This window comes from Calidris pugnax, unplaced genomic scaffold, assembly GCF_001431845.1.
Source record: "Calidris pugnax isolate Ruff unplaced genomic scaffold, ASM143184v1 scaffold72, whole genome shotgun sequence".
In the NCBI taxonomy this organism is placed as follows: domain Eukaryota; kingdom Metazoa; phylum Chordata; class Aves; order Charadriiformes; family Scolopacidae; genus Calidris; species Calidris pugnax.
This window is the reverse complement of record NW_015090808.1, coordinates 627,235-652,608: the sequence shown is the minus strand read 5'-3', so window position 1 is coordinate 652,608 and position 25,374 is coordinate 627,235. Positions and strand designations below refer to the sequence as shown.

Genomic DNA, 25,374 nt, shown 5'->3' with positions numbered 1-25,374 from the left:
AAGCTGATAGCCAGGGTTGGGAAGAGACTCCTCCACAGTCGGTGGCAGAGCTTAAAACCAAATCTAAACTCCCCGAGTACCCTGAGGACGCTGGATTTCGGCTGGCGTAGCCGAGAGCTGACTTGGCGGTTGTTTGTTTTGCAAGTTCAGAAACGGAATGATCTTTTTGCCCTACTTGTGTTATTGAAGCTTTTTTGTAGTCTTACTTCTTTGAACCCAAGGCCTGGTTTGCGCAGATCAGCGTGTTTTGTTGGTGCCCCCCCTCCTCCCCTTTTAGTGCGGTGTTGTCGGAGAACGGCTCCCGGCATATTTTGGCCGTTATCTTGGCCGGTATCACGGTACATGTACTGTTTGGAAATAGCTTGGGTTTGGAGACGTTTGTTGGTCTTGGAATGCTGACTTACAGTGCATTCATGGAAAAAAAAAAGCAGGAACCCGAGTTCAACAGCTTTCAGTGGTAGTTTATAGTTGGAGCTTTTCCTTTATATTGATGCCAGTGGAATTTTGAAAAAATGGCTGAAATTCCGTGTGGCAAGAAAGAGAGAGGCTTATTATCCGGGAGTAACACTTAGGTGCATTTTTTAAAATGGGTGTTATTTGCTGTCGTGCCACTTATGCACTTCTGCTGTGTTGGTTGCTTCTTTTGCCTCATTATTTTAAACAGCTTTTCTCCTGTCTTTGATCATTGCTGTGACATTACTCACGCTGCCATCCTCCTTTGGGGACACAGCCAGGATGTGACACTGTCACATTTGAGTCCAGAGTTAGGGATAAGCTTAGCCTTTGCGTTCGTTAGTAATTGAATCCAAGCTCAAGTCTGCATTTTTGGATGACAGTACTGAAATTGTACAAAGTCTTTCAAAAACAAAGAGCAGAAATACTGTATTGACCTCTTTGGGTCATTGTCTGCTTTATGCATCCAAGGTAGGAATTTTTCAAGATCAAGTACTCCCACTTTTAAAGTAGTTTTTAAATCAGAAAAGAAAAATTGGTTTCCTGTGACTTAGAATCTCAGTTCACATCTAGACCTTTCCAAATATCAGCCACCTTTAGTTTGTGTGGTTGGAGAGTCATAGAAGCATGGAATGGTTAGAGTTGGGAGGGACCTTGAAGATCATGGAGTTCCAAGCCCCCTCCAACCTGGCCTTGAACACCTCCAGGGATGTTGACATGCACCAGCCTGGAAATACAGAAGTTTTGCCTTTCTTTGGTAGTATTTAGAATGTGGTGAGGATGAAAATAGGGTTAACCTTCTCAGAAAAAAAAAAAAATCCCAGAGGATAATATCCCTCTGCTCAAATTAAAAGGTTTTTCTTCCCCGTTTCATGGGATGGAGTTAACTCTGGGCTGAGTTACCCTAGGCCCTGGCAGGGCACCGGCAGCTCTGTCACAGGAGCTGCCAAGGCACTTGGCTGTGCAAAAGGAAATTATCCTCTGCACACCTTGTCTTTTCCTCTGACACCTGCTCCAGCTTTCCATAAACCACACTCTGCCTTTCTTCTGCTGCCTGGGACTGTCTTTCCAGCTGCTGTTTGGGCAGTATTCCTGTGCCCCTGCAACACAAATGATATTTAACTGAGCATTTATTCTTTACACTTTTGTTTGAAAGACGTTGGATTTATTGGTTAACATTAGTTTAAGAGGTCCTTTTATGTGTGTAAAACTGTGAAAGGGCAGATTGAAAATTCAGCAGCAAATTTGAGTGTAAAATGCTGTGTATTCCAGACCCTTAGTTGTTCAAAGTCAGAGAGAATCCTCAGGAGTTTGAACTTGGTGTTACTTGGATATCTTAACCATCCTTACCAACCTGCCTGAGAAGATGAAACCTGCCGTAGGCTGAGGTCCAGAGATCATTTTAAACACTTTAATATACTTTAAAACAGTTCTTGTAATATTCTGGCCACCTTTTTCCCCCTTCTTCGCCCTTGCCTGCCCTGCAGGAGCGTGTGCCCAAGAGCTCTTTTCCCTTGGGCATTTAAATCTGCTTTTTGAGGAGGGCTGTCTCTTTTTGTCTTGTTTATAGTCAGACCCATTGTATATTCCATGGAAAATTCTTCCTAAATCTTCTCCCATCTGAGGTTATATTATTATTATTAATAATAATAATATTAATATTATTGGTGGTGTTGCTGATGTTATTATTGTTGTTATTATTATTATTTTGCCATCTCTGCCAGCTTTCCCCCAGACTGGAGGGCTCGTTAAGGCAGTACTGTACAGGAAATGGGGAGAGGCACAAGAATGGGACCCTGCTCGCCAAGAAGGGAAAATTGGCAGCTCTCCCCTGACAGGGAAATTCCTTGGCTTCCAGGAGCAGCTTCGTAGAGAGAGCGCGCTGTTGAAGAGGCACACGGGGCACGAAACGCTGCTTGAGACACTGGTCCACAAATAAATGGCTTTTTGGGTAGTCCCATGTTACAATGAGGTTCTATCAATGATGTTCAGGTATCGCATTGAAATTAATTTGATTATAAAAGTTAGAAATTGACAGTTTTATCTGAGAGTAGTCTTAAGATCAAACTGGAAGTGTCAGGAGGGAAAGAGGGAATTTTGGGGATAAATTAGTGAACAGCCTGCATGGTCATCCCCTGCAGAAGGGGTTTCCAGCAAACGTCACCCCCCAGGGCAGACAGCACAGATGGAGCAGAAGCAAACCTCCCCCCCAGAAAAACCCTTTCTCTCCTTGGTTACCACTTTTTCAAGCACACCTAAATGGCACCATATTTCAGGGCAGAAAGAGAGAAGGGAGGTCAGAGCGGGAGAATTTATGACTCTGTGCTATTTTGGCCGGGGTTTGGGATGGGGAGAAGGAGAAAGGGGAATGATGAAAATATCCTGTGTGGAAACACTGTGAGTTATATTCATAACACATCTGTGCGAGGTGCAGGCGAGGCTGGCTCGCTAATAGGAATTCAGTGAGCTGGAAAGGGAAAAAACCCCATACTTCTTTGTATAAGAGTCTATATGAAAAAAGGAAAGTGTGGAAGGGTAATGAATCCGTAATGAAATAACTTCTGTTGCCGTTACTGAGGGCATGGTGTTTCAGGCCACTGTTTTTCCCCTCCCTGAAAGGAAACAGGAAAGCTAATGTGGGCTCCTCTCCTGTTTGTGCACCAGTTTTGGGGTGTGACAGTCAGAATTAAAACTCATAAGCTGCATATTTGCTGGAGTTTTTTTCACTGAAAACATGTGTGTAATGTCAAACTGAATGGTTTCTATAAGAATGTCACACTTTTGGGTCATATTCTATGTAATTACAGCCAGGGCTGTGGGTAGGAGAGCTCCAGCTTCACAAGGAGTCGTGAGATTTAAACTCAGGACTGCTCTCTCCCACTTTTAGCACTTCCAGTTTTAAAACGCTGTCTTACAGAAAATGTATGTCTGGGAGACAGGGGAGGCTTGGACTGACTTGCTGTGATTTCACAAAATCTACAGTGGTGTCCATGTGTGATGTTGAATGTTATTGTGGAATGAAGAATCAGAATTTGTCGACAGAGAACGGCTATCTGGACTATATTTATAATCCTCCCACTTCAAGTATTTTTTATTATCCCATCTTCATTATTCCAGCCAGTCCTTGTGTACAAGCTAGTTAAAAAATGAAGTATTTCGGCTTGAGGTAGGGTTGACGGCCAAATGAGACAGTCCTCAAAACCTCTGTTTTATACGCCCTCACATTATAATTAACATGTCTGTCTAAATGTGGTGTGTGTATGTGTGTGTGTACAGTACATCAGCTGGTGCTCTTTAGGAGAGATAAGTTTGCAAATATCTAGTGATGTGCAGTGTTTACTAGAGGGTGGGATGTTGATGGTTTGGATGTTGAAATTCATTGTTTGGTATGGCAGATAATCCCTGCACGTTGCCTTGACCCAAACACAGCAAAGAGTCGTTGTGTTAAGTCAACAGCCTTTAGATTAGCTCCACAACCTTACGTTTTTGCCCATATTGGAGTTTGCTGGGGAATTTTAGAAAGAACTCGCCACACTCCAGACTAATGATGTGGGGAACCGTGTTTCAGCTGCAGGGAAAGCTTTGCCCAGGAACCCTGCCTTGGACCTGGGCTGGTGTCACTGCAGGTGCACGGACTCATCCCAAAACCAGCTGTTGGGCTTTGTCATGTCGGAAGGTTGGAATCCACTTAGTGACAACTGAGCAATTAAGGACAATTACGCTTTCAGCTACATTAATGAGTAACTCGGTAGTAAGAGATTGGAAGGAAATGACCCATTGTCGAAGAGCCGCGTAATTTGTGACTCATGGCATCACTGGAAGGGTGTTTGAAGTTCTCTTTGTTTTGGTAATACGGACCGCATAAATATCTTCCCACATTTTTTTCCAGTTTTACACACTCAGTTATTCCTTTTATGTGACTGAATACTGTGAATTCCATTCTCCTGTCTCCTTTAAGCGTTTATCTCTGCATAAACCATCTAGCAGCTGGGGCTGCCCCTTGTGTTCGCAGCCTTGGCTCCAGCCAGTGCTGGTGGCCGCGTGAGGAAAACACGCTTGGAGGCACGAAAGCGAGTGCCTTTTTCTGAAGTCTCCTCTGGAAAAACACTTTCTGGGGTGGGGAGGCGATGGGTAAAGCGGCGGCGGCATGTCGGTCAAGATTTGGGAGGTGAAGGTCACTCCCCAGGCTGGAAGCGCTCAGCGGTGGCCTGGAGTTTCCCAGCAAGGTCACTGTGCACCAAACGCAGTCTCAAAATTATTTATAGAATTAATCTAAAAGCACAGGAGAAGCAACAAAGATGGGACAGGACAGATGTTTAGTGAAACCCTTTAATGCACTTTCCATGTCATCATGTTATAGCTTCTACCAAGTCAATGTTATGTCTTTCTCTTGTCTTTTTAATGGATTAATGACTCAGTATAATTAGTAGTTTTTATCTCTAGCCACTCCAACACTTTAACTTTTTCAGAGAGGAGAGCTCCTCAGTCGAGTACTTCACTATATATTGCTCTTCACTATATGCTGTTCTGATTCACCATGACTTGAACGAAGCACTTGGACACACGGTTTGGAATATTTACCTGTGTACATTATGGTAATACTGCTCGGTGCTCACATTCTCTTTTAAATGTGAACTCTAGAAGTCATTACCCAAGCCATGGGCTTGCTCATGCTGCTCTGACCCACATTAGCATACTCGACGAGAACATCTTTCTCAGTGTTTAGGTTAACTCTTTTCTCCTTTCAGCTCTACCAGCTCAGCTCAATGATTGTCCCTTTCTTATTTTCTTTAAGAGAGTAGCTAAATCGTTTTCATTAAATTCACTAGCACGAAAAAAAAAGTCTAAATCTCAAGTGTGATGGAAGTGAAAAATGACTGCTCAAACACAGTGTTTAGTCCTGACCTAAACTGTGATGTGGTTGCTCCTGCAGCTGCTGGATGGTGGCAGTTGTAGGCTGTCCTTATGGGTATCACATAATTACTTCATTCTTAGTGTGATATTCACTTCTCTAAGTACTGTTTTGTTAAAATGCCAACGTTAAATATCTTTTCTGAAACAAAATCTGGTATTTAATAATACGCAGAGATGCTCATTTATTGCGGCCAACACCTTACATACATGACTTTATCTACCAAACCTGCTCCTCTGCAGACCCATGGGCCTGCATGGACCAAGGAGGACAAGTGTCTTGTCTGTGCAGCCAGGTCAGTGCCAGCCGAGACCTGGATACTGAAAACCCAGCAAACCCACCCCATGTCTGCTGTAACCATGTTGGGAGAGGGACAGGAGATGCTGGAGAATAATTTTTGCGTTTTATAAAGAGGTTTGTTATTTTGGAAGGGAAACAGGCCCAGCTACACCTCTTCTGTATGAACACAGATATGAACATATGAGAGCCAGAAAGAAGTTATTTCAGTCATGATAAATTCAGAAATCTTTCATTTCTTATGTGCAAAGCTTCAATCTTTGGAATTTTGACAGAACTTCACCTCTTCCCTCCTCCACTTCTCATTTCTCCTTATCAGCTGTTTTATTGCATCAGGCCAAGTGTCCTCTCTGGCCATTGTCCTCCAGCCGTATGGTCCAGGGTTCAGAGCTCCATCTCTACATTTAGCAACACATCAGAGGAAGGCTGCAAAGGTAGTGTAGAGTACCAAAATCTTCGTGTTCACTGGTCATCAACATCAGTGTTGGGTGTCAGTGTCTGCTCAGACTCTGGGAGGTGTGTGAGAGCTCAGGGCAAGTTGGTGAGAAGTGTCTGTTTCCTTTTACAGAAAAAATTTAAAGTACCTTTTTGGGTTTTCCATGTGTTGCCATCAAACTGTTCTCGTTCTTTAGCATTTTTGAAGTAGCGGGTTACCATGCCCCACCTCTTCACAACTGACATTTTTTCCTTGGATTTTTACGATGTGTTTTCACTGTTGGTAATTACATTAATGGAAAAGCTTAGCTGCTTCAGCGTCGGCTTTTCACAGCTCTCCTCTCCAGCTGGACAGCAGTTTTGGCTGGGATTGTGTCAGCAAGGCACAGCCCTTCGGCTTGAAGCTCTGTGGTGAGGGATCCATCACTTCTGCTCCTCCATAGGCCAGGGGGTACAAAAGCCAGAGACTTCTCCTGAGCTGATGCGACCGATGTCCCCACGCAAAGGTCAAACTGAGAGGGATTCTGTGGCATTTGTGGAGCTGGTCATAATGGTCTTGAGGGACCAATATTAAGGTACTTGGTTTTAGGTGAACCAACAAATTGCGTGTTGGTGGCATATAGAAATCCCAGAATGGTCGGGGTTGGAAGGGACATTTGGAGATCATCTGGTCCAAACCTCTGCCAAAGCAGGTCTACCCAGAGCAGGTTGGACAGGAACACATCCAGGTGGGTCTCCAGAGAAAGAGACTCCACACTCACTCTGGGCAGCGTGTTCCAGGGCTCCGGCACCCTTCGTCCTTCTTCGGTAGCCACCAAGTAGGTTGGACAGGAACACATCCAGGTGGGTTTCCAGAGAAAGAGACTCCACACCCGCTCTGGGCAGCATGTTCCAGGGCTCTGGCACCCTCCATCCTTCTTTGGTAGCCACCAAGCCCCACACCTTTCATCACCAAGAGCTGGGGCCAGGCATTTGGCTATTTACCACCCGGCTTTCAGCCCCACACGCCTACCTGCTCCAAATAATCCTGTATCAAACAGAGCCGTGGGCTGCCTTGATGTCTTGCCGCTCTGTCTGGACGGGGCCGTAGGCTTTGCAGCCTTTGAGAGGCTTAAGGCAGATAAAGCCATGGTCAGAGTGTAATTGTTGTTGACAGTAGACAAGGAGCTGCTCAGCCAAGATAAGGATGGTGGCGGGGGGGACGGAGGAGCGGAGGCCATGCCACGCTCCGGCTGGGCCTGTGCTGGGGCCTACGATCCACGTGTTTGGAAACAAATTCCTTTCATAGCATTTACGGCTAAACAACGGTGTGTAAACACATCTCCCCCTTCTCTAAGTGAAATGAACCACCAAGGTGGTACTTAGGTGTTCAACAGAACAGAAGATGGAAAAATGGTGAGGAAATGGGTTTTTATCAGTTAGGTTGATAGTTGGGCTAGATGATCTTAAAGGTCACTTCCAACCTGGACAATTCTATGATTCTATGAAAGTCTATTCCAGGAAGGGTTTTGTCAAGTTTTTATGATTAAGAAACTGTTCTTTCACTGGTTTTTGCTTTTCCTCTTTCCCATGCCACGTGATAAATACAGTTTCCTGGGTTTATTACCCGGTAGGAAATAGTTCTCTCATCCCTGGCTGCTGTCACACCATGGTTTGACACCTTCCACCACCGATATCTGCTTTGAGGGCAGTGGTGGTCAGTCCTGATCCCTAGTCTTTCCATGGATGTGTTCTTGGGTTAGCTTAGAAAGTTTACAAGAAAGTTCAACATTTGGGAGTTGCAATAAAACAGAATAAACGTCATTTTGACTAACACAGGTAGCATCAGTCCATAGCCGACTGCCACTGCTTCAAGGAGGTTGCCGTCCATCCAGAAAGGTCTCTTGTGTCCCCTGATCTGTTGGGGGGGAAATTGTAAACTGCCTTTCTAGACAGTAACTGTAAATCCTCAACAATAACATTCCTTACAACAAATTAACTAAGAAAGCGAAATACTGAGAAATACTCATTTGAATGGATGTGAGGAACGCTTTTCCTCCCTGGGGGAGATGGTGGCTAAAAACCTGGATGCAAAGATGTCTATAAAAAAGGGTGAAAGGAAGGTATTAGCTAATTGCTGATGGTGTTGAATGTCTTAAGAACTAATTTACCTTTTCTGTTACAGAAGAGTGGCAGGTGGTGAACTGGAGGTTAGCAGAACCTTTCTCTTCTAATGAGAAATGTGTTTTAAGAGGGTCATTTGTCAAACGCTTCTGTCTGAGAACGGAAGAGCAGATGATGTGGTCAATTTTAAATGTTAAATGATTCTAGGGATATTTCTGGAGCTAGAAAATGCAAGCTTTTGATAAAGTTCTGTGGTGTTAAATGCAGGGACTTGTGCACTATGGCTGGATTTCTCTTTCTTTGAGCTGTATTATTTGCTGCAGTTATTCCTGGTCTAACTGATAATTTGTAGGAACTCTTCCTCTACTGTCTCCCTCCCCTCCAGCTCTCCTTTCCCAGATGGGACCCTGCCTGTCCCCTCCTCTTCCAGATGAGACCCTTTGCTCCTTCTGTCCTCACAAGCATCTGGCAGAAGCTGGCTCCAGGGATCCAAACCAGGGCTGAAATAAATTTCAGACCTTGTTATAACAACTTAGTTAATGAGCACTGGGGGAGCTACATCTCCATTAAAGCAACTTTCTCGAGCACTGAAAATTCGTAATAGTGGTCTGCAACTGAAAATACCTGTTTAAAGAGTTTTTAGGCCCTGGAACCTGAAGCCTTTAGGGATCTCAGGGAAGCTGCCCAAAAATGCAGATGACTCAAGCCATCCAACATTTCTTCTTCCAGCAAGTTCCAAGTTAGCAAATGAATTATGAATGCTACCTATATTTTCAAAATGTGGTAGACCTTAAAGGTACCCCACTTTCTGAATGGCCCTATCTCTGTATAATGCATTATTCAAATTATGAATACAAGTGCTCTTTAAGTCTGCCCTTCTGTGAAATAAAAATGATTTTCAGATTGATTTAATGATACATGAAGGCATGAGGGTAGTTAATGCAGAGGTCTCTGGAGTTCCTGGGAGAGTGTCTGACTTTTAACATCACATGCTCTTACCAGCTGGAAGCTTTGGAAGTTAACTTATGGCCATTTTGAGCTGTAAAACTTTGAGAGTCCTCACAGACCCCACCAGGCGTTCAGTTCCAGCGGAGCAGGTGTCCAGGTGTGCATCTTGGCCATGGACCAGTCTGGAAATTGTTACTGCCTTGCTTTCATCTGCCAACTGAGTACCAGAGCCTCTAAAGATGCTTTTTCCACACTTTTAGACATTGATCCATCTGATGATTTTGCAAAATGTGACTTTTTTTTCTTGTTATTTTTCATCTTTTATTACAGTCGTGTATAAAGGGCTCAATTCTTGACTGATTTTAGTGTTCTGTGGTCTTGGATTTGTCTGGACTGTACAGGTAGGACATGATGCTCTGGTGTTTGTCTGCAATTACGACATGAGCTGTCATGCTAATACACGGATGTTTAATTGAAGAACTTAGCATTGTGTAAAGTATAAAAGGTATGGGTTTGCTTACTTGACGTCTAACAGATGAGCCTCAAACTTTGGCTATTTATCCTGTATTTTTCTGTAGCCACCAGTATAAGATATCAGCCAGGTCTCCTAAAGAGCCCAACCCAAACACTCCACTCTTCTTCAGGTATACAAATGATATTATGGCCCTTACCTGGTAGAATGTTCCCCTGGTATTAAAGTGCAAAAACTTCAATTTATTACTGACCAGGGGCAAAAATGCAGCTCATGGTATGGGCAGGCAGGGGAAAACACTTCCTGCGTGGACGCAAAACAAATAAAATGTATCCTTAGTCTGATTATTGTTTTGACAGCCTGATCAAAATATGGCAGTTATTTCTAGGACAGTAGCAATGCTACTGACGTATAGTTCATACTACCTAATTATTTAAAAAATGCACCTGGAAGGGGTATGTGGGAACTTGTGGGTATCTTCCCTGTTCGGGCTGTCAAGCAGTCTGTGTCCAGCTCTTCTTTCTCACAGATCCACAGGTGGTGTTATACCACGATCACTTAGGTTTTTTAGCTTTTTTTCTATGTATAGCGTAACTCCTTAGGGTAATACTGCAGAAAGGGAAGGTACAGCTGAAACAGGGCTTGCGTTAATCATCAGAACGTTGGCTAACAGGGCTGTTAGGGCTGGACAAGCCAGATGGGAGTCACCTGGCCACGGGCAGTGCCTTGTCACAGCTAAAACCAGGCTAAAAATAAGGATAGAGCAGATGAGCCAGGGCAAGGCCGGACAAGTCCTGAGGCCCGCGTTAAGCCAGTGCAGAGCTGTGATCTGGTATTAGTGGTGGCAAGGGAAGGTGTCAACGTGCTCCTCAGGCCATGGGGATGTATGGAAATGAATGCTCTGAGTTGTTACTTTCTGTACTTTCAGGGAGGGGGGGCCAAAGGATGAGACGTAAAGGTTTAAAACTGAAAAAGGGTAGATTTAGACTAGATATTAGAAAGAACTTGTTTGGTGTGAGGGTGGTGAGAGCCTGGCCCAGGTTGGGCAGAGAAGCTGTGGCTGCCCCATCCCTGGAGGGGTTCAAGGGCAGGTTGGAGGGGGCTTGGAGCAACCTGGTGTGGTGGGAGGTGTCCCTGCCCAGGGCAGGGAGGGGCACTGGGTGGGCTTTAGGGTCCATTCCCACCCAAACCATTCTGTGATAATTCTGTAACTTCTCCTCTTTGCCACAGTAGTGGATGTGGAGACTGTCCACTCCTGTGCTCTTAAGCTTCTGATTGTCAAAGTAGAAGCCAGTAGTCCTTGAGGAAGGAGTGGCATTATGTTCAAAATGATCTTAGTTTGGTTCTGAGACTTACTCGTCACACACTGAACCTGGGGTATCTGAGATGCCTCGTGTTTTAAATATCACTGTGAGATACGCGTTCCATGACTGTCTCTGAGAACCTTTGGGTGAATCTTTGAGTCTTCGTGATATTCCTTAGAGCAGAGCTGTGACAGCTGGTTGTACTTACAGCTGTAAAACCTATGGAAGGAGTTTCCAACATGTGTAAATACCAAATCAGTTGATACCATGTCAGGACTGTGGACAGAAGGTGATCTCACAGGCATTTGTTGGTGTAGATCTGGTGCAGGCCATGGGCTTCATTCTTTTCTAAAAACATCTCCTGTCTTTTAAAGTTGGCATGCCTCAGATGTATGCCTCCTGCTCGCTTTACATTAACTAGGCCCGCTCTGGAAGGTGAAGGCTATTGATTGAGTCCATAACTTTGATACCCAGTTGTTTCCAATAACTGGATATCGGAAATAACAGCCCTCACCCAGCTATGTTTTCTAGCTGTTCTGGTCTTCATGTGATTGTATGTGTTAGAATCTCACAGCGACGTTTCCACGTCCAGCAACATTCCTCTCTTCCTTCTAAGACCTAGAGCATGGCAAATTCCTAGACAAATCCAAAAGTGCTTTCACCACAAACCAGCTGAACACAGAGCTCCTGCCATGGGAATTAACTGTCCTGTGTGCCGAGTGTGAGCTGGAGTGATGAGAACTCGGGAACTGGCTCAGGTTCCTCTCTGGCTTTTTGTATGACCAGTTTCTGGTCATGGGATGGAAAAAGAACAGTTAGTCGTTGGTCCAAGTTCAGCCATATTTAATTATAGCTTCCTTAATGGTGTTTAAGTTCTGGCTTTGTTTTGTGTGTGTTTGCTGCCAGGTGAGGATAACCCACCGCGCTGGGAAACCCTCCTGCCAGGTAGGGAAGTGACGACAAGAAAATTATGGGGTAAAATTCTCACCTTCAGAAAAGTTTATCCCGAGCTGGCTCTAAACATACTCAGATATATACAGAACAATGCCTTCCGTGGTTCTACGTGGCCTTCCCAAGTGTGCTGCTGGTGTAGATCCATCGTGTAACTGAGTGCTGAGGGCTGTTCTCGCTGACGGTGGATGGAAGGGAAGAGCCCTTCCCCTACGTCAGAGCAAAGCCGCCTCCACGGAGCCAACAAGGAGGATAGAGCAGGAAAGTCCTTCCCAGAATTACCCTGCAGCTGGAATTGCTCAGGTACCAGAGAAGCAAATATTTTATGGAAGCAAGTCAGCACTTCAAAAATATTTTCTTTTCTCTCTTAAGTTGAACAACAAAGTGAGATAATGTTTGTGCCTGTGGCCCGTTGAGTTCATGTGTTTAATGAATAATCCCGCAACCCAGGGATTCAGACCTTCCTTTAATCCCTGTTTGTTTGTAATTCTCCCAGTCACTGTCACTCTGCGGGTCCCACTGGGGAGAATATAAACAGAGCTAATGCTCTAAGCTGTGATTTGCTTAATCATCTCAGGAGGGTGAGAGATATCCAGGCTGCATATGAAGTCACAAGAAGTTTTTTTTTCTCTCTCTTTTCTTAACTCCTCAGCGTGTTTAAGATACTGTGGAAGCTTAAAAAAGCTGTGAAAGCCTGAACCTCATGGCTACTGTTTTTATTGCACAGAATGTTTGATGGGACCGGAGTCAGCACTGCCTTGCAGGTGGGAGGTCTTTTTCCTTTTTGGTGGCAATCACACCCAGGTCATCTTCTGATAGCTTGGTTTGCTGCTACACCTTTCAGTCTTTTGCCAACCAATTTATGGTGGTCTTCAGAGAAGAGGAGGAAGGACTGGTGGTTTCTTCTGATTTTTTTGGTGTGGTTTATATTAATGCTTAAGTGACTCTTCTGCCTCCCTTGAGGAAAAGGGTAAATCTAATTCTCTTCTCTGTGTAACTGCACTGTGTTTCTGCAGAAGAAGAACTGGCTTGCTTTGTGTTATCAACTTTTCATAGATAATATTTATTTATTGTGAAATATCCCAGAGAGATGCCCTGCAGGGTGCCTGCTGGCTTCTGGAAGCACTTAACAGATCGAGCCCTTAACGTATAGCGAAGCCATGTATTTTGATGGCCACCTTGTTTGGTGAGGGCTGTTTAAGATACAAACTCTTCCCTTCCTTCAGCCCCCAAAAAACAAACAAGCGGAAGTTTTGGCAACAGTTAAGCAAAGAGTCAAATTCCCATACACGTTCCATCAAAGACAATAATATTCAGGAACCGAATCTCGCAGTCGAGATTGTCCCAGGGTGGGTGTTCTGGGGGGATCCAGGGCAGTGACACTCCAGTAAAGGACACATCTTTCTCATGGCACACACCCTTGTGGTACTGTTAGAAAGGCCTTCTCATGCTTCTGGAGTAAAAGGCAATTTCATGCAATTCTTCAAGAAAAGATAAGGGAGAATGCTTAACTTCATAGGAGTTTTTATTTTATTTTGAAGGACCTAATAAATCAGAGCACAGAAGTTTCAGCACATCCCAGAACCTAATGAGAACATCTTGTCATAATATTTTCCACTTGACGAGCTGGGTGGTTTCTCTTGCAAGCGCTGATCCCTCGTAATTAGGCACTACCAACAGTGCCACAAAAAATTTGCATATAGACAGTTCCTGAGGAAATCGGCTAGAAGTCTGTTGGAACTGTTTGGAATCAGCGTTTGACCTACATGATGTTTCTTTTCTTCCCTGGCTTTTCAAAAGCACACTTCAAAATAAGCCTTAGTGGGCAAAAAGTGGGCTGTCACAGATTTATTGAAGTGTGTGTATTGACCTTTGTTATAATTAAGCAACCTGCTATGTTTCTCATACTAATTATTTGGCAAAACTCCTGAGAAGCCAACAGGTATTTTTGTTCCACATCTTCAAGGGTTAGATCTTTATAAGGTGTCAACATCTTAAATTGTTCTTTAAAGGTAGTTAGTAAAGAACAAAGGGAACAGCCAGGAAATGGTGTTGTGGAACTGCTAGAAATCCACTGTAATACTTGAAACTCTTCTCAATCTGAGTTCCATGGATGCATTTAATTGGTCGACGAGCTTTTGTATAAAGCAGGTTGCTGAGGACCATTGACAATCTGATCTGCATTGAGCATAGCTAAAATCTGAACAAAATCTCAGTCTTTGACTTTAATAGGCTTGAAGCTACAGAATAGCTTTTCCACGACAGCTTTTTTGCGTCTTGAGGACAGTGGTGTTTATGAGTGCTACATGCTTTGTGTTCAGTAATTTCTCTTGTCACTGTCCTGGTTGCAGATGCAGAGAAGTTCAACGAAATAAAATAAATAGACTAAGCTCTACGCAGGCTGAAAGGTCTGAGGATTAAGACTGGGGAAAAGGGCAGAGCAAAACTTGGTGAGAACGCCTGTCTCCACCCTGGTAACAGGGGTTTTGGGAGCTGAGGAAAACACAGAGCTTCAAGGAACTGTAAGTAGGAGAGAAAGTAATCATGGAAACTCGTGTTCATCCAGTGGGTAATGACTAGAAGAATGTGCAGTGGCTTCTTAGTGCAACTTCAGAAGTGACATGATGAGTTGGCCTAGTTTCCTTTCTTTCAAAATGAGCATAATGGGATTTTTTAGCTGCTACAGAACACAGCTGTCCTCAGGGACGTTTTATACATTAACGCATTCATTAAGAAGGGATGTACACTGATCTCAATTTGTTCTGAACGGATTTTTCATTAGTTTCATTTTGAATCAGTGAAGTTGTAGAGTCTCCCTAAACACCGTTGCCAGCTGTATTTTTAGGAAGAGGCTAGATTAGGCAATGGGATGTTTGCTCCTCCTAAATTTGTCAGTGGGTCAGTACAACCCAATTCCTGTTAAGAACATGGCTATTATTTTAATTTATTTTTTTTTTTTAATTAAGAATATTGCTATTATTAGTCCTGTGAGGAGCAGGGAGTTGGACTTGATGGTCCTGGGGATCTTGCTGCCCAGGGCAGTCCCCATCCCGGGAGGTATTTAAAAGCCAGGCAGATGTGGTGCTGAGGGACTTGAGTTAATCACAGAATCTTCATGGTTGGAAGGGACCTTTGAGATCATCGAGTCCAACCATAAAGTTAGTGATGGGTTTTGTCAGGTTTGTGGGCTGATGGTTGAACTCAATGATCTGAAAGGTCCCTTCCAACCTGGGCAATTCTATGATTCTGTTGATTGCCTTACTCCTTGATTCTATCTTTATAGATCCCTTCCAACTTTATATACATATATATAAGGAATGCTGCCAATATCAATGGCATTGTAATACAAAATTCAGCCCATTTTTTTTTTTACAACATAAAATAAGATTATAAGAGTCTTCCATGTGGGAAATCCTTAGGGTTCTCTTCAGATACACAGAGGCTTGACTTGATGACAGCATTCATTAAACTATACTTGGGGAGATCACAGATTTATTTAATAGTAGAGGAAGAACTGCAGTTTCATTCTTTTAAAGTTACAGTCTAGGGAAGATACATGTTTTGACCCAGAATATGTTTTTTTTTTTTAAATACAAGAAAGCATTTAGGAGGGGTACAGTTATGCCCAATTTTTGACATAGGCAAAATGTTAGAAGTTCAGTGTTTCTGAAGGATTGGGAAGGGAGGCAGACTTCATTGGTCTGGGAAGGGGTTATGGCTTTGAGAACAGGCACGTCTGGGGTCACGGAGAGGCTCTGGAGATATATTGGCGTGACAGAAACCTGCCATCTGAGTCCAGCAGCCGGTTCCAAGTCTCTAGAGGTGGCACCAGGTGAGGTGAGGAGCCGTGGGGTTCAGCAAAATACGATGGCAGAGCGTGTGGGGGAGAGCTCCTTCCAGCGCATCCCTCTTCCCTTTCCACTACTTCATCTGCTACAGGCACAGAACTCCTCCTCCCTTTTCTTGGCAGAGAAGCCCCAGCTGGAAAGGAAAATGTCATTCTTTGCTCTCCTCATTTTTGCTAAGATGATGCAGGGTAGACAGGCTGTGAAAAAGGGAAAATAATATAAAAAGACACCTGCATGAGATGCTGTGTTCTGTCTTCCTCCCCTGTACCGTTTCACTGGGTGAAAGCACCTGGACTGATCTTCTGACAGGTAAAGACCGTGATGTAAAAAGTGCAGGTGACCAGTGAAATAAAAAAAAGGAAGAGATAACGAAGCAGCTAATTCCAGAATGAGATTAGGAAGGATTAGCCTGTCTCGCACCAATCCCCCAACAAACAGACTCATGTCCTGGGTGCATAACAGAGAATATTGTTGTGCAGCGGCCGCCGACTCTCCTCCCTGTGGCCGACAATGCTCTCACAGCTGCCAGGCAGGCTTTGAAGATTAACTTGCAAAGAACCGTCTTGAGGACAGTGGTGTTTATGAGTGCTACATGCTTTGTGTTCAGTAATTTCTCTTGTCACTGTCCTGGTTGCAGATGCAGAGAAGTTCAACGAAATAAAATAAATAGACTAAGCTCTACGCAGGCTGAAAGGTCTGAGGATTAAGACTGGGGAAAAGGGCAGAGCAAAACTTGGTGAGAACGCCTGTCTCCACCCTGGTAACAGGGGTTTTGGGAGCTGAGGAAAACACAGAGCTTCAAGGAACTGTAAGTAGGAGAGAAAGTAATCATGGAAACTCATGTTCATCCAGTGGGTAATGACTAGAAGAATGTGCAGCAGCTTCTTAGTGCAACTTCAGTAGTGACATGATGAGTTGGCCTAGTTTCCTTTCTTTCAAAATGAGCATAATGGGATTTTTTAGCTGCTACAGAACACAGCTGTCCTCAGGGACGTTTTATACATTAACGCATTCATTAAGAAGGGATGTACACTGATCTCAATTTGTTCTGAACGGATTTTTCATTAGTTTCATTTTGAATCAGTGAAGTTGTAGAGTCTCCCTAGACACCGTTGCCAGCTGTATTTTCAGGAAGAGGCTAGATTAGGCAATGGGATGTTTGCTCCTCCTAAATTTGTCAGTGGGTCAGTACAACCCAATTCCTGTTAAGAACATGGCTATTATTTTAATTTATTTTTTTTTTTTAATTAAGAATATTGCTATTATTAGTCCTGTGAGGAGCAGGGAGTTGGACTTGATGGTCCTGGGGATCTTGCTGCCCAGGGCAGTCCCCATCCCGGGAGGTATTTAAAAGCCAGGCAGATGTGGTGCTGAGGGACTTGAGTTAATCACAGAATCTTCATGGTTGGAAGGGACCTTTGAGATCATCGAGTCCAACCATAAAGTTAGTGATGGGTTTTGTCAGGTTTGTGGGCTGATGGTTGAACTCAATGATCTGAAAGGTCCCTTCCAACCTGGGCAATTCTATGATTCTGTTGATTGCCTTACTCCTTGATTCTATCTTTATAGATCCCTTCCAACTTTATATACATATATATAAGGAATGCTGCCAATATCAATGGCATTGTAATACAAAATTCAGCCCATTTTTTTTTTTACAACATAAAATAAGATTATAAGAGTCTTCCATGTGGGAAATCCTTAGGGTTCTCTTCAGATACACAGAGGCTTGACTTGATGACAGCATTCATTAAACTATACTTGGGGAGATCACAGATTTATTTAATAGTAGAGGAAGAACTGCAGTTTCATTCTTTTAAAGTTACAGTCTAGGGAAGATACATGTTTTGACCCAGAATATGTTTTTTTTTTTTAAATACAAGAAAGCATTTAGGAGGGGTACAGTTATGCCCAATTTTTGACATAGGCAAAATGTTAGAAGTTCAGTGTTTCTGAAGGATTGGGAAGGGAGGCAGACTTCATTGGTCTGGGAAGGGGTTATGGCTTTGAGAACAGGCACGTCTGGGGTCACGGAGAGGCTCTGGAGATATATTGGCGTGACAGAAACCTGCCATCTGAGTCCAGCAGCCGGTTCCAAGTCTCTAGAAGTGGCACCAGGTGAGGTGAGGAGCCGTAGGGTTCAGCAAAATACGATGGCAGAGCGTGTGGGGGAGAGCTCCTTCCAGCGCATCCCTCTTCCCTTTCCACTACTTCATCTGCTACAGGCACAGAACTCCTCCTCCCTTTTCTTGGCAGAGAAGCCCCAGCTGGAAAGGAAAATGTCATTCTTTGCTCTCCTCATTTTTGCTAAGATGATGCAGGGTAGACAGGCTGTGAAAAAGGGAAAATAATATAAAAAGACACCTGCATGAGATGCTGTGTTCTGTCTTCCTCCCCTGTACCGTTTCACTGGGTGAAAGCACCTGGACTGATCTTCTGACAGGTAAAGACCGTGATGTAAAAAGTGCAGGTGACCAGTGAAATAAAAAAAAGGAAGAGATAACGAAGCAGCTAATTCCAGAATGAGATTAGGAAGGATTAGCCTGTCTCGCACCAATCCCCCAACAAACAGACTCATGTCCTGGGTGCATAACAGAGAATATTGTTGTGCAGCGGCCGCCGACTCTCCTCCCTGTGGCCGACAATGCTCTCACAGCTGCCAGGCAGGCTTTGAAGATTAACTTGCAAAGAACCTCTGTCTTCAAATGATTACTTTAAACAATTCACTTCAGGAAGCGTTGCTGTGATCTCTTAAGAAGGGGGTCGTTTCTCCAACTTGTGCTTGTGTCTGAATTACTCTCTCTGTGCTCTAGAGAAGAGTTGGATAAGGAAAGATGGGTTTGTTGGTTCCCTGGTGACAACAGCTCCAAGGTGGAGGTACAGGGGTGTCCAGAGGGACTCCTGGGGCATTTGGCTTATTTTGTAATTAGTCTCATTGGGAGCAATGTGATGCTTAGATCAGATGCAAACTTGGACAGTCTTCTGTAGAGCGGGGAAGATAAAATATCTAATTTGTTTGTCTCTGCATCTACCTGCCTGGGGGTTTCTGAGTTACGTATTTTGTATTTATACAAATAATAATGCCATCTCCTGAACAGAACACACCTGAGGAGGCTCTCTGTGCTGCTGGGAAAGCATCCCTGCTCATCCCCCTTCCTTACGCCTTGGCTGAAGCCAGCGAGCACAGAAAAAAATCCTTAGAACTAGCCCAAATTAATGGTGATCAATTATAGTAAATGACGTCAGGTTGATTGAGGCATTTGGAACAGACAGGACATAGCAATTTACAGTGGGTGCATTTAGGGAGAGGACCCACAGCCTCACTTCCCAACAAGGTATGGGCGAAGGCAGCACACAGAGTAGGGCTTGCGAATTAATTACTAACTGATAAGTAACTCCAATCAGCCTTAAAGTCGGCATTTTTCCAACGTTAGCATTTCTGTTAAGGGGCAATGCGCTTACGCAGCACCAAGAACAGCAGATAAAATATTAAAAACTATAATTCCAGTCCCAAGAGTAGTGTAGCTGGAGCGGGTGCTGTGTAGGTCTGCAGGAGTCCCAGTGCTTTTCATGGAATACACTGGGAATATGGGAGAAAGGGCTGTTTCTTTCCCACCGAGCCCATTCGGGGGGAGGTTTGGGGTTTCTGTGCAGAGAAGTGGGCAAGTTGCATTTCGGGAGGTGGGAGGCTCAGTGCTTCAAAAAACATTTCCAGTACTACTGCTGCCTTTTTTTTTTTTCTTTTTTAAATTTAAAATCTTGGCCAAAACTGGTCATTACGTTTCTTCCTCGAGTGAGATTATTTTTTCTTGCTCTGTTGGGATTGCAGGCTTGAAAAACATTCAGTGGGTGCAGGCAGGGAAGGTGTTGGCGCGTTGAGAATGGCCTCTGTGTGCAGGGAGCTGGAGCGCTGGAGAGGGGTGGCAGGAGAGGAGTCCTTCCTGCCTCGTGCTGCCGGGCACACAGGGAGAGAGGCTCCTCTGCTCCTGAGCCACAAAACCACCTTGTTTAGGAAGGGAAGCGATGGCCAAACCAAAGGTGCTGGTGGGTTCTCTGCAGGGATCTCGCGCTGTCCCACCCGTGCCATGATTTGAGGATGTTATGGGTATATTCCCGTTGGACGCCGTGCCAGCTGCAGCAATTTTTAGGATTGGGGCTCATCTCTGAATTTCCCACTTGTGTGCCGTCACGGGGCTGGCATCCCCGAGCACGAGAGGGCTTGTGGTGGAATTGTAAAGCTGTTTGCAGAGCTGGGCTAAGCTTCTGAAAACACCTGGGGACAGCCCTGCCGTTTGATGTGGGGCTCGGGGAGTTATTTACGTGCTACCCCATGATACTTAGCAGGGAGAGGCTTCCTGGCTAGTTCTGCCAGAGCTGGATCTCCTCAGGGTGGATTCCATGGCCGTCCAGCACACTTTGCAGCGTTGGCCCTGGTCCTGCTGTCCTTCCACAAGCAGAACTGACATCCAGTTTGCCTCAAAACTTGAAGGGCCTGTTTGTGTCCTCGAAACCTTGGCTTTCATCAACTCCAGTGTTGGAGGAAAGGGGCTTGAGAGCTGTGCCATCCTTTGGGGACGTGTCCGGGTACAATACAAGTCAACGTGAGAGCAAGGTGGGACCATCCTGTCCATTGGACACTGATTGCTCTTGGTTCATGAGGAAGAAGGATCACTGTGCGTTTAATTTTGTGCTTGAAATGAGAACAATGTGATAAATTATGGAACCATATGGTTGAATAACTTGGTGGTATTTAAGAGATGGGTAGACTTACTGCTTATAGAGGTATGGTTTAGTGATGGTGTTTGTCACTGTTGGGTTGAACTAGATGATCTGGAATGTCCCTTCCAACCTGGACAATTCTATGATTCTAATGAATTTTTTCACCAGGTGATTTTTTCACTTGAGTCTCCTTCTCTGGAGTCATTCAAAACCCGCCTGGACACATTCCTGTTCAACCTGCTCTGGGTGGACCTGCTTTGGCAGGTGGTTGGAGGAGATGATCTCCAGAGGTCCCTTCCAACCCATGTGATTCTGTGATTTTTCCTATCCCTACACCACTAGAACAATCTCTCCAGAGTTCCTGACTGATTTTATCCAAAGAAGCGGTGGCTCTGCAGGTGAGGATGTTGTTGCAGGAGGATGGAACCAGACGTTGATGTCTTACTGTTTCTTGCAGGACCTCTGCTGGGTGGCCCTGGAGAGCTGAGCTCCCTGTTGGGCAGCGCCGAGCAGCAGCTGAACGACACCCTGCGGCGACGCCGGCACGCGGGGGACGACGACTACAACATCGAGGTGCTGCTGGGGGTGGATGACTCCGTCGTCCGGTTCCACGGCAAAGAACACGTGCAAAACTACCTCCTCACCCTCATGAACATTGTAAGTATCTCTGCAGGGCCACCCTGCTCGTCTTGGAACCTAAAAGGGAATTTAATCTCTCACAAGAGTGTCTAGCGGCCCCTGCTTGGTACAAATGCTATCATTTTGTCTGTTGGATATGGGTCTCTCTTTTCAAGATGTTCCTTTAATTTGTCTTTTTCACGGCAGTTTTCTAGGGCACATTTCTAGGGTAATTTGAAGGATTTGTAAATAGTTGAAAAACAGTGGGGGAAAATGGTGAACTTTAGATGGATTCCTAATAATTCCTAACTTCTCCCGTGACACAGCTCTGAAGGCATCCCACTTAAAGAATAAACATGCAGGGCAAAAAAAACCTTCTAAACACCTAACAGCTCTTTGGAAGAAAGCAAACCTTCTAGTAATGTCTGTTCCTTAACTCCTGTGGCAATATCCATATTTATTTAGAAACTGCAAAGGAACAGAGACATATAGAACTGTTCTGTCCTAGTGTGCCTTATGGGGTTAGCAAGTATTTTTTGTCTACGTAACGCATTTCTGGCTGTAAAATCAATGGCAAGATGCTGTTTTTAAAGATGATGGTCCTGAACTACACCGTCAGGGTCTATGAAATGCACATGACAGAAGAGCACGGTTCACACGGTGCATTAAAAGCCGTGTACGGCACCAGCACTGAATGCTGGAATTGCTCAAGCCTCAGTGTTTCCTGTTTTTTCACCTAGAAGAAATCTAAAAAAAGACAAACATAAAAGCAGTGTAAAGGAGATGTATAATCCCTTGTGATGTGTGGCCTTTTCTAATACATATAACTATCGGACCCATATGTCTTAGAAGCTGTGGGGATCATAAGGTTTTCCAGGAAAGAAAAGCAATATCCTTAGGACAGATTGTAAGAGAATAGGCTTACAGTTAATAGTGATATGATGAATGTACAAATGATTCTTGTATTCTTTACACTCACCTTTTTATTCCTGGAATAATTTGAAAATGATTCCTTAGGCTTACAAATTATCTTCGTAACATTTCTCCAGTGTCACATCAGCCGCCATCATTCCTGACTGAGGGAATCACAGACTGGTTTGGGTGGGAAAGGACCTTAAAGCCCACCCCGTGCCACCCCCTGCCCTGGGCAGGGACACCTCCCACCAGCCCAGGTTGCTCCAAGCCCCCTCCAACCTGCCCTTGAACCCCTCCAGGGATGGGGCAGCCACAGCTTCTCTGGCCAACCTGGGCCAGGCTCTCACCACCCTCACACCAAACAAGTTCTTCCCCACAGCTCAGCTCCATCTCCCCTCTTCCAGTTAAAAACCATTACCCCTCATCCTATCAGACCAGATGTTCCTGGAAATTCTGCCACAGGTCTCCAAGTTCTTATTTATGTGAATAACTGAATGTTCTCAGTATGGTACTAGCAAGGAATCATTTCCTTTTTACCACATACTTCATGAATCATCAACAATCAGCAATCTTCATTAAAGATGATTGCAGAATATGGTCTTTTTAATTTTAAAAACATTTAACTTTGCAAACAGTAGAGCTTATATGCTCTTCCCAAACACTTCCATCTTTTCCCAACCAGCTGTGGCTCCATCTGCTGCGAGTAGCTGTTGATGCAGAGCCTGTGCAAGCCCGAGTCCACTGCAGTGAAGAGCATTACCCCTTTTAGAAGGAAGGCTTTTGTAACAATCCAAACGTTCCTGACAAGATTTTAACAATAGTGGTCTTTTTTATATGGCTTTCTAAAGAAGATGCAGCTAAAACAGGAGATGAGAAGAAAATGTGATGCAAAATAAATGCAATCTAACCCTTTTTTACTCTTAAATACTGCAACAGGGTGTGTGGCCAGTTGGCCATCTGTGATGTTTCGCATCGGACAAATCAAAGGATTTACATATGTATTTTGCTCCAATATCTTGCAATGTAATATTTTTTGCCACTCTAGCTAAGGTGTACCTGCAGTTAATGCAGCAGTCTGGAAGCGCCACAGTGCACGCTGACCTTTTCAGTACTTTTTTCAGATTTGTGTCCTTTTGGTGAGGTTACAGGTTTCCAGAATTTCCCGTGTTTCAGTCACAAGAGCATACATGAACTTGCTCCTGGTGGGAATCATGTAGTGGAAGCCTCCAAAGCAACCCGCAAAGAGTGGGCTAAAAAATGGTGTTGTGGAGAAATTTTGAAGACTCGAATCTTTAGGTCAATTCCAGGATCTTTTTGGTCTCCAGGAAAGTCCTTCCTGGGAAGCTGCTCATTTCTTGGCAGAAGGGACATTGTGAACTTTTTTCCTGACACAAAACCTTTGTGGGAGCAGTGTCATTGCATTAATGGGGAGAAAATATGAGATGAAGAATTGAACTTTAGAGTAATTGCTTCATGAGATGGGCAGCCTGAGTTATGTCCTGCTGACTGTCTGTTCTCAGTAGTCCTAAAACGGACTGCTTTTCTAAAAACCATGGGCTACAATCATTGTGCCAGGTCCCACAGTCGGACAACTCAGAATGACCTTTTTCCCTGAGGAGAAGAGGGAAGTTCTGTTTAGCCTGACTTAAAAAAACCCCAAACCTCTAAATCCTGCTCAAATACACCGGCCTCTGAACAGTGGTGTTTATTTTTCACCAATTACCCATAATATAATATTTATTTACTTTTTAGAGGGATGAGTACCTTCATTGATGATCTGCAGATGTTTTAGCCCCCTAATTTATACTCTGGTGGCAGGACATTTCTCACCTTCCCAGACACAAACGAGGTCCTCAAGAAGAACAATTTTTGACCCATCTGCCTAAATCTGGGGTTTTTTAATTTCACTTCCACAAATACTCTTTTTTAGTACAAAAGTGACCACATAATTCTAATTTTTCTCTTAAAAGGAGGGAAGCAGTATTAGTTGCTTCTAAAATAAAAAAAAAATCCTTCAAAACAAAAACCACCATGAAATATTGCAGTTGTTGAGTGGAACTGCAGTGTTGCCTCTGGATTTCTGTCTTGTGGCCGGGCTCTCTGATGGGACATCAGCTTCTCCTGCGCTGGGAGTGTTGTCTGAGCTCCCATATGTGTGGAGGAGAAAGGATATTCCGTCTTTCTTTCCTTGGGAGCAGTAATTAGACCATTATTTCTAATCACCTGCTTATTTTCATAAAACTTCTGGATATTTAATTTCTTTGAGGGCTTTATTGTTTTGCAAGTGTTGCTGGAAAGTGGTCAACGGGGCCACAATTTATTGGGACATTAAAAGTAACAGAGGGAGGGACTGTCTGGTCTTTATTTCCTTTAGAAATGGGGCTAAAACCACACAAATCACAATTCTGCCTATAAATGATGTGAAGAGATCTCACTGGAGACCTCTGCAGACCTGATCTGGTGCAGAGACGTGGGCTGGTGTATGAATGCTCCAGTGGGCTTTGAAATTTGCTTTTTTCTATATGTTTTCTGTACTCCTTGAGGAGTGGAGCTATAAGATCTTGGGAGGTTGTCTTATGGATGGGAGTTTTCTGTTTTTGATGTTGTAGGTCTTTCCAGATCACGTTACTTTTACATGCTTTCATGCAGCTGCTGAATTTTTTTTAACAGAACATGTTGATTTGCAGAAATCAAGCCTGTTTGGCGATATCATTACCCTGTAAGGTATCCTGCGGCGTTTATGTGTCTGGCAATGCTGTTGACTTTAAGACTTCCAGGCAAAAATTTCCAAAGCATTTCTGGGATTTGGAAACACTTCGCCTATTAATTTTGAGATTGATTTGGTACCAAGAGCACTATTCACATCTTGAAAGCTGAACGTGCAGAAATGGAGCCTCATTGCTCGTGTCATTGTCTAAATGTTCTCCCTCCCCAGTCTAGAGCTTCGGAATGCAAAAAAAATGGCTTTCATTCAAATCCTCAAGTATTTTCTGAAGACAAACCAATGCTGAAGTTAATGGCACATTTCCTTGAGCGAGAGCTACTGGCAGCAGAATCTTTTACAAAACGAACAAAAATACGCTCGCTCACTCTCCCCACTGAAATACTCATCCCGAGTGTTTAAACTGTTCAAAAGGAGACAAATGATTGATGAAACAAATAGGAACAGGATCTGATATCGATCCACCGTTGGAGTGGCCAGATGGCATCGCAGAGGTGGCCATGGGGGGTGGATGGTGATGGGTTTATCTGTTGTTGAAGCAAACTGTCTGCTTCTAAATCCCTGAGTGCACTTGAACACACTGCTCTGACCTTGATCTCAGGAATAACCTCATTTACCCTCATTATATTTATCAAACAAGTGAAATTAAGTGTTCGGGTAAGTATTTGCAGGGTTTG

At 44.1% G+C, this 25,374-nt stretch overlaps 1 protein-coding gene across 1 annotated transcript in view; it reads left to right on the top strand.

The window, feature by feature from the left end:
- Nucleotides 1–25,374, top strand: part of ADAMTS3 (ADAM metallopeptidase with thrombospondin type 1 motif 3) — a 122,615-nt gene that overhangs the window by 70,795 nt on the left and 26,446 nt on the right. The window contains exon 5 of the mRNA XM_014938333.1: nt 20,900–21,099. Within this exon, the coding sequence (XP_014793819.1) occupies nt 20,900–21,099 (200 nt within the window). The remainder of the gene's footprint in view (nt 1–20,899; nt 21,100–25,374) is intronic.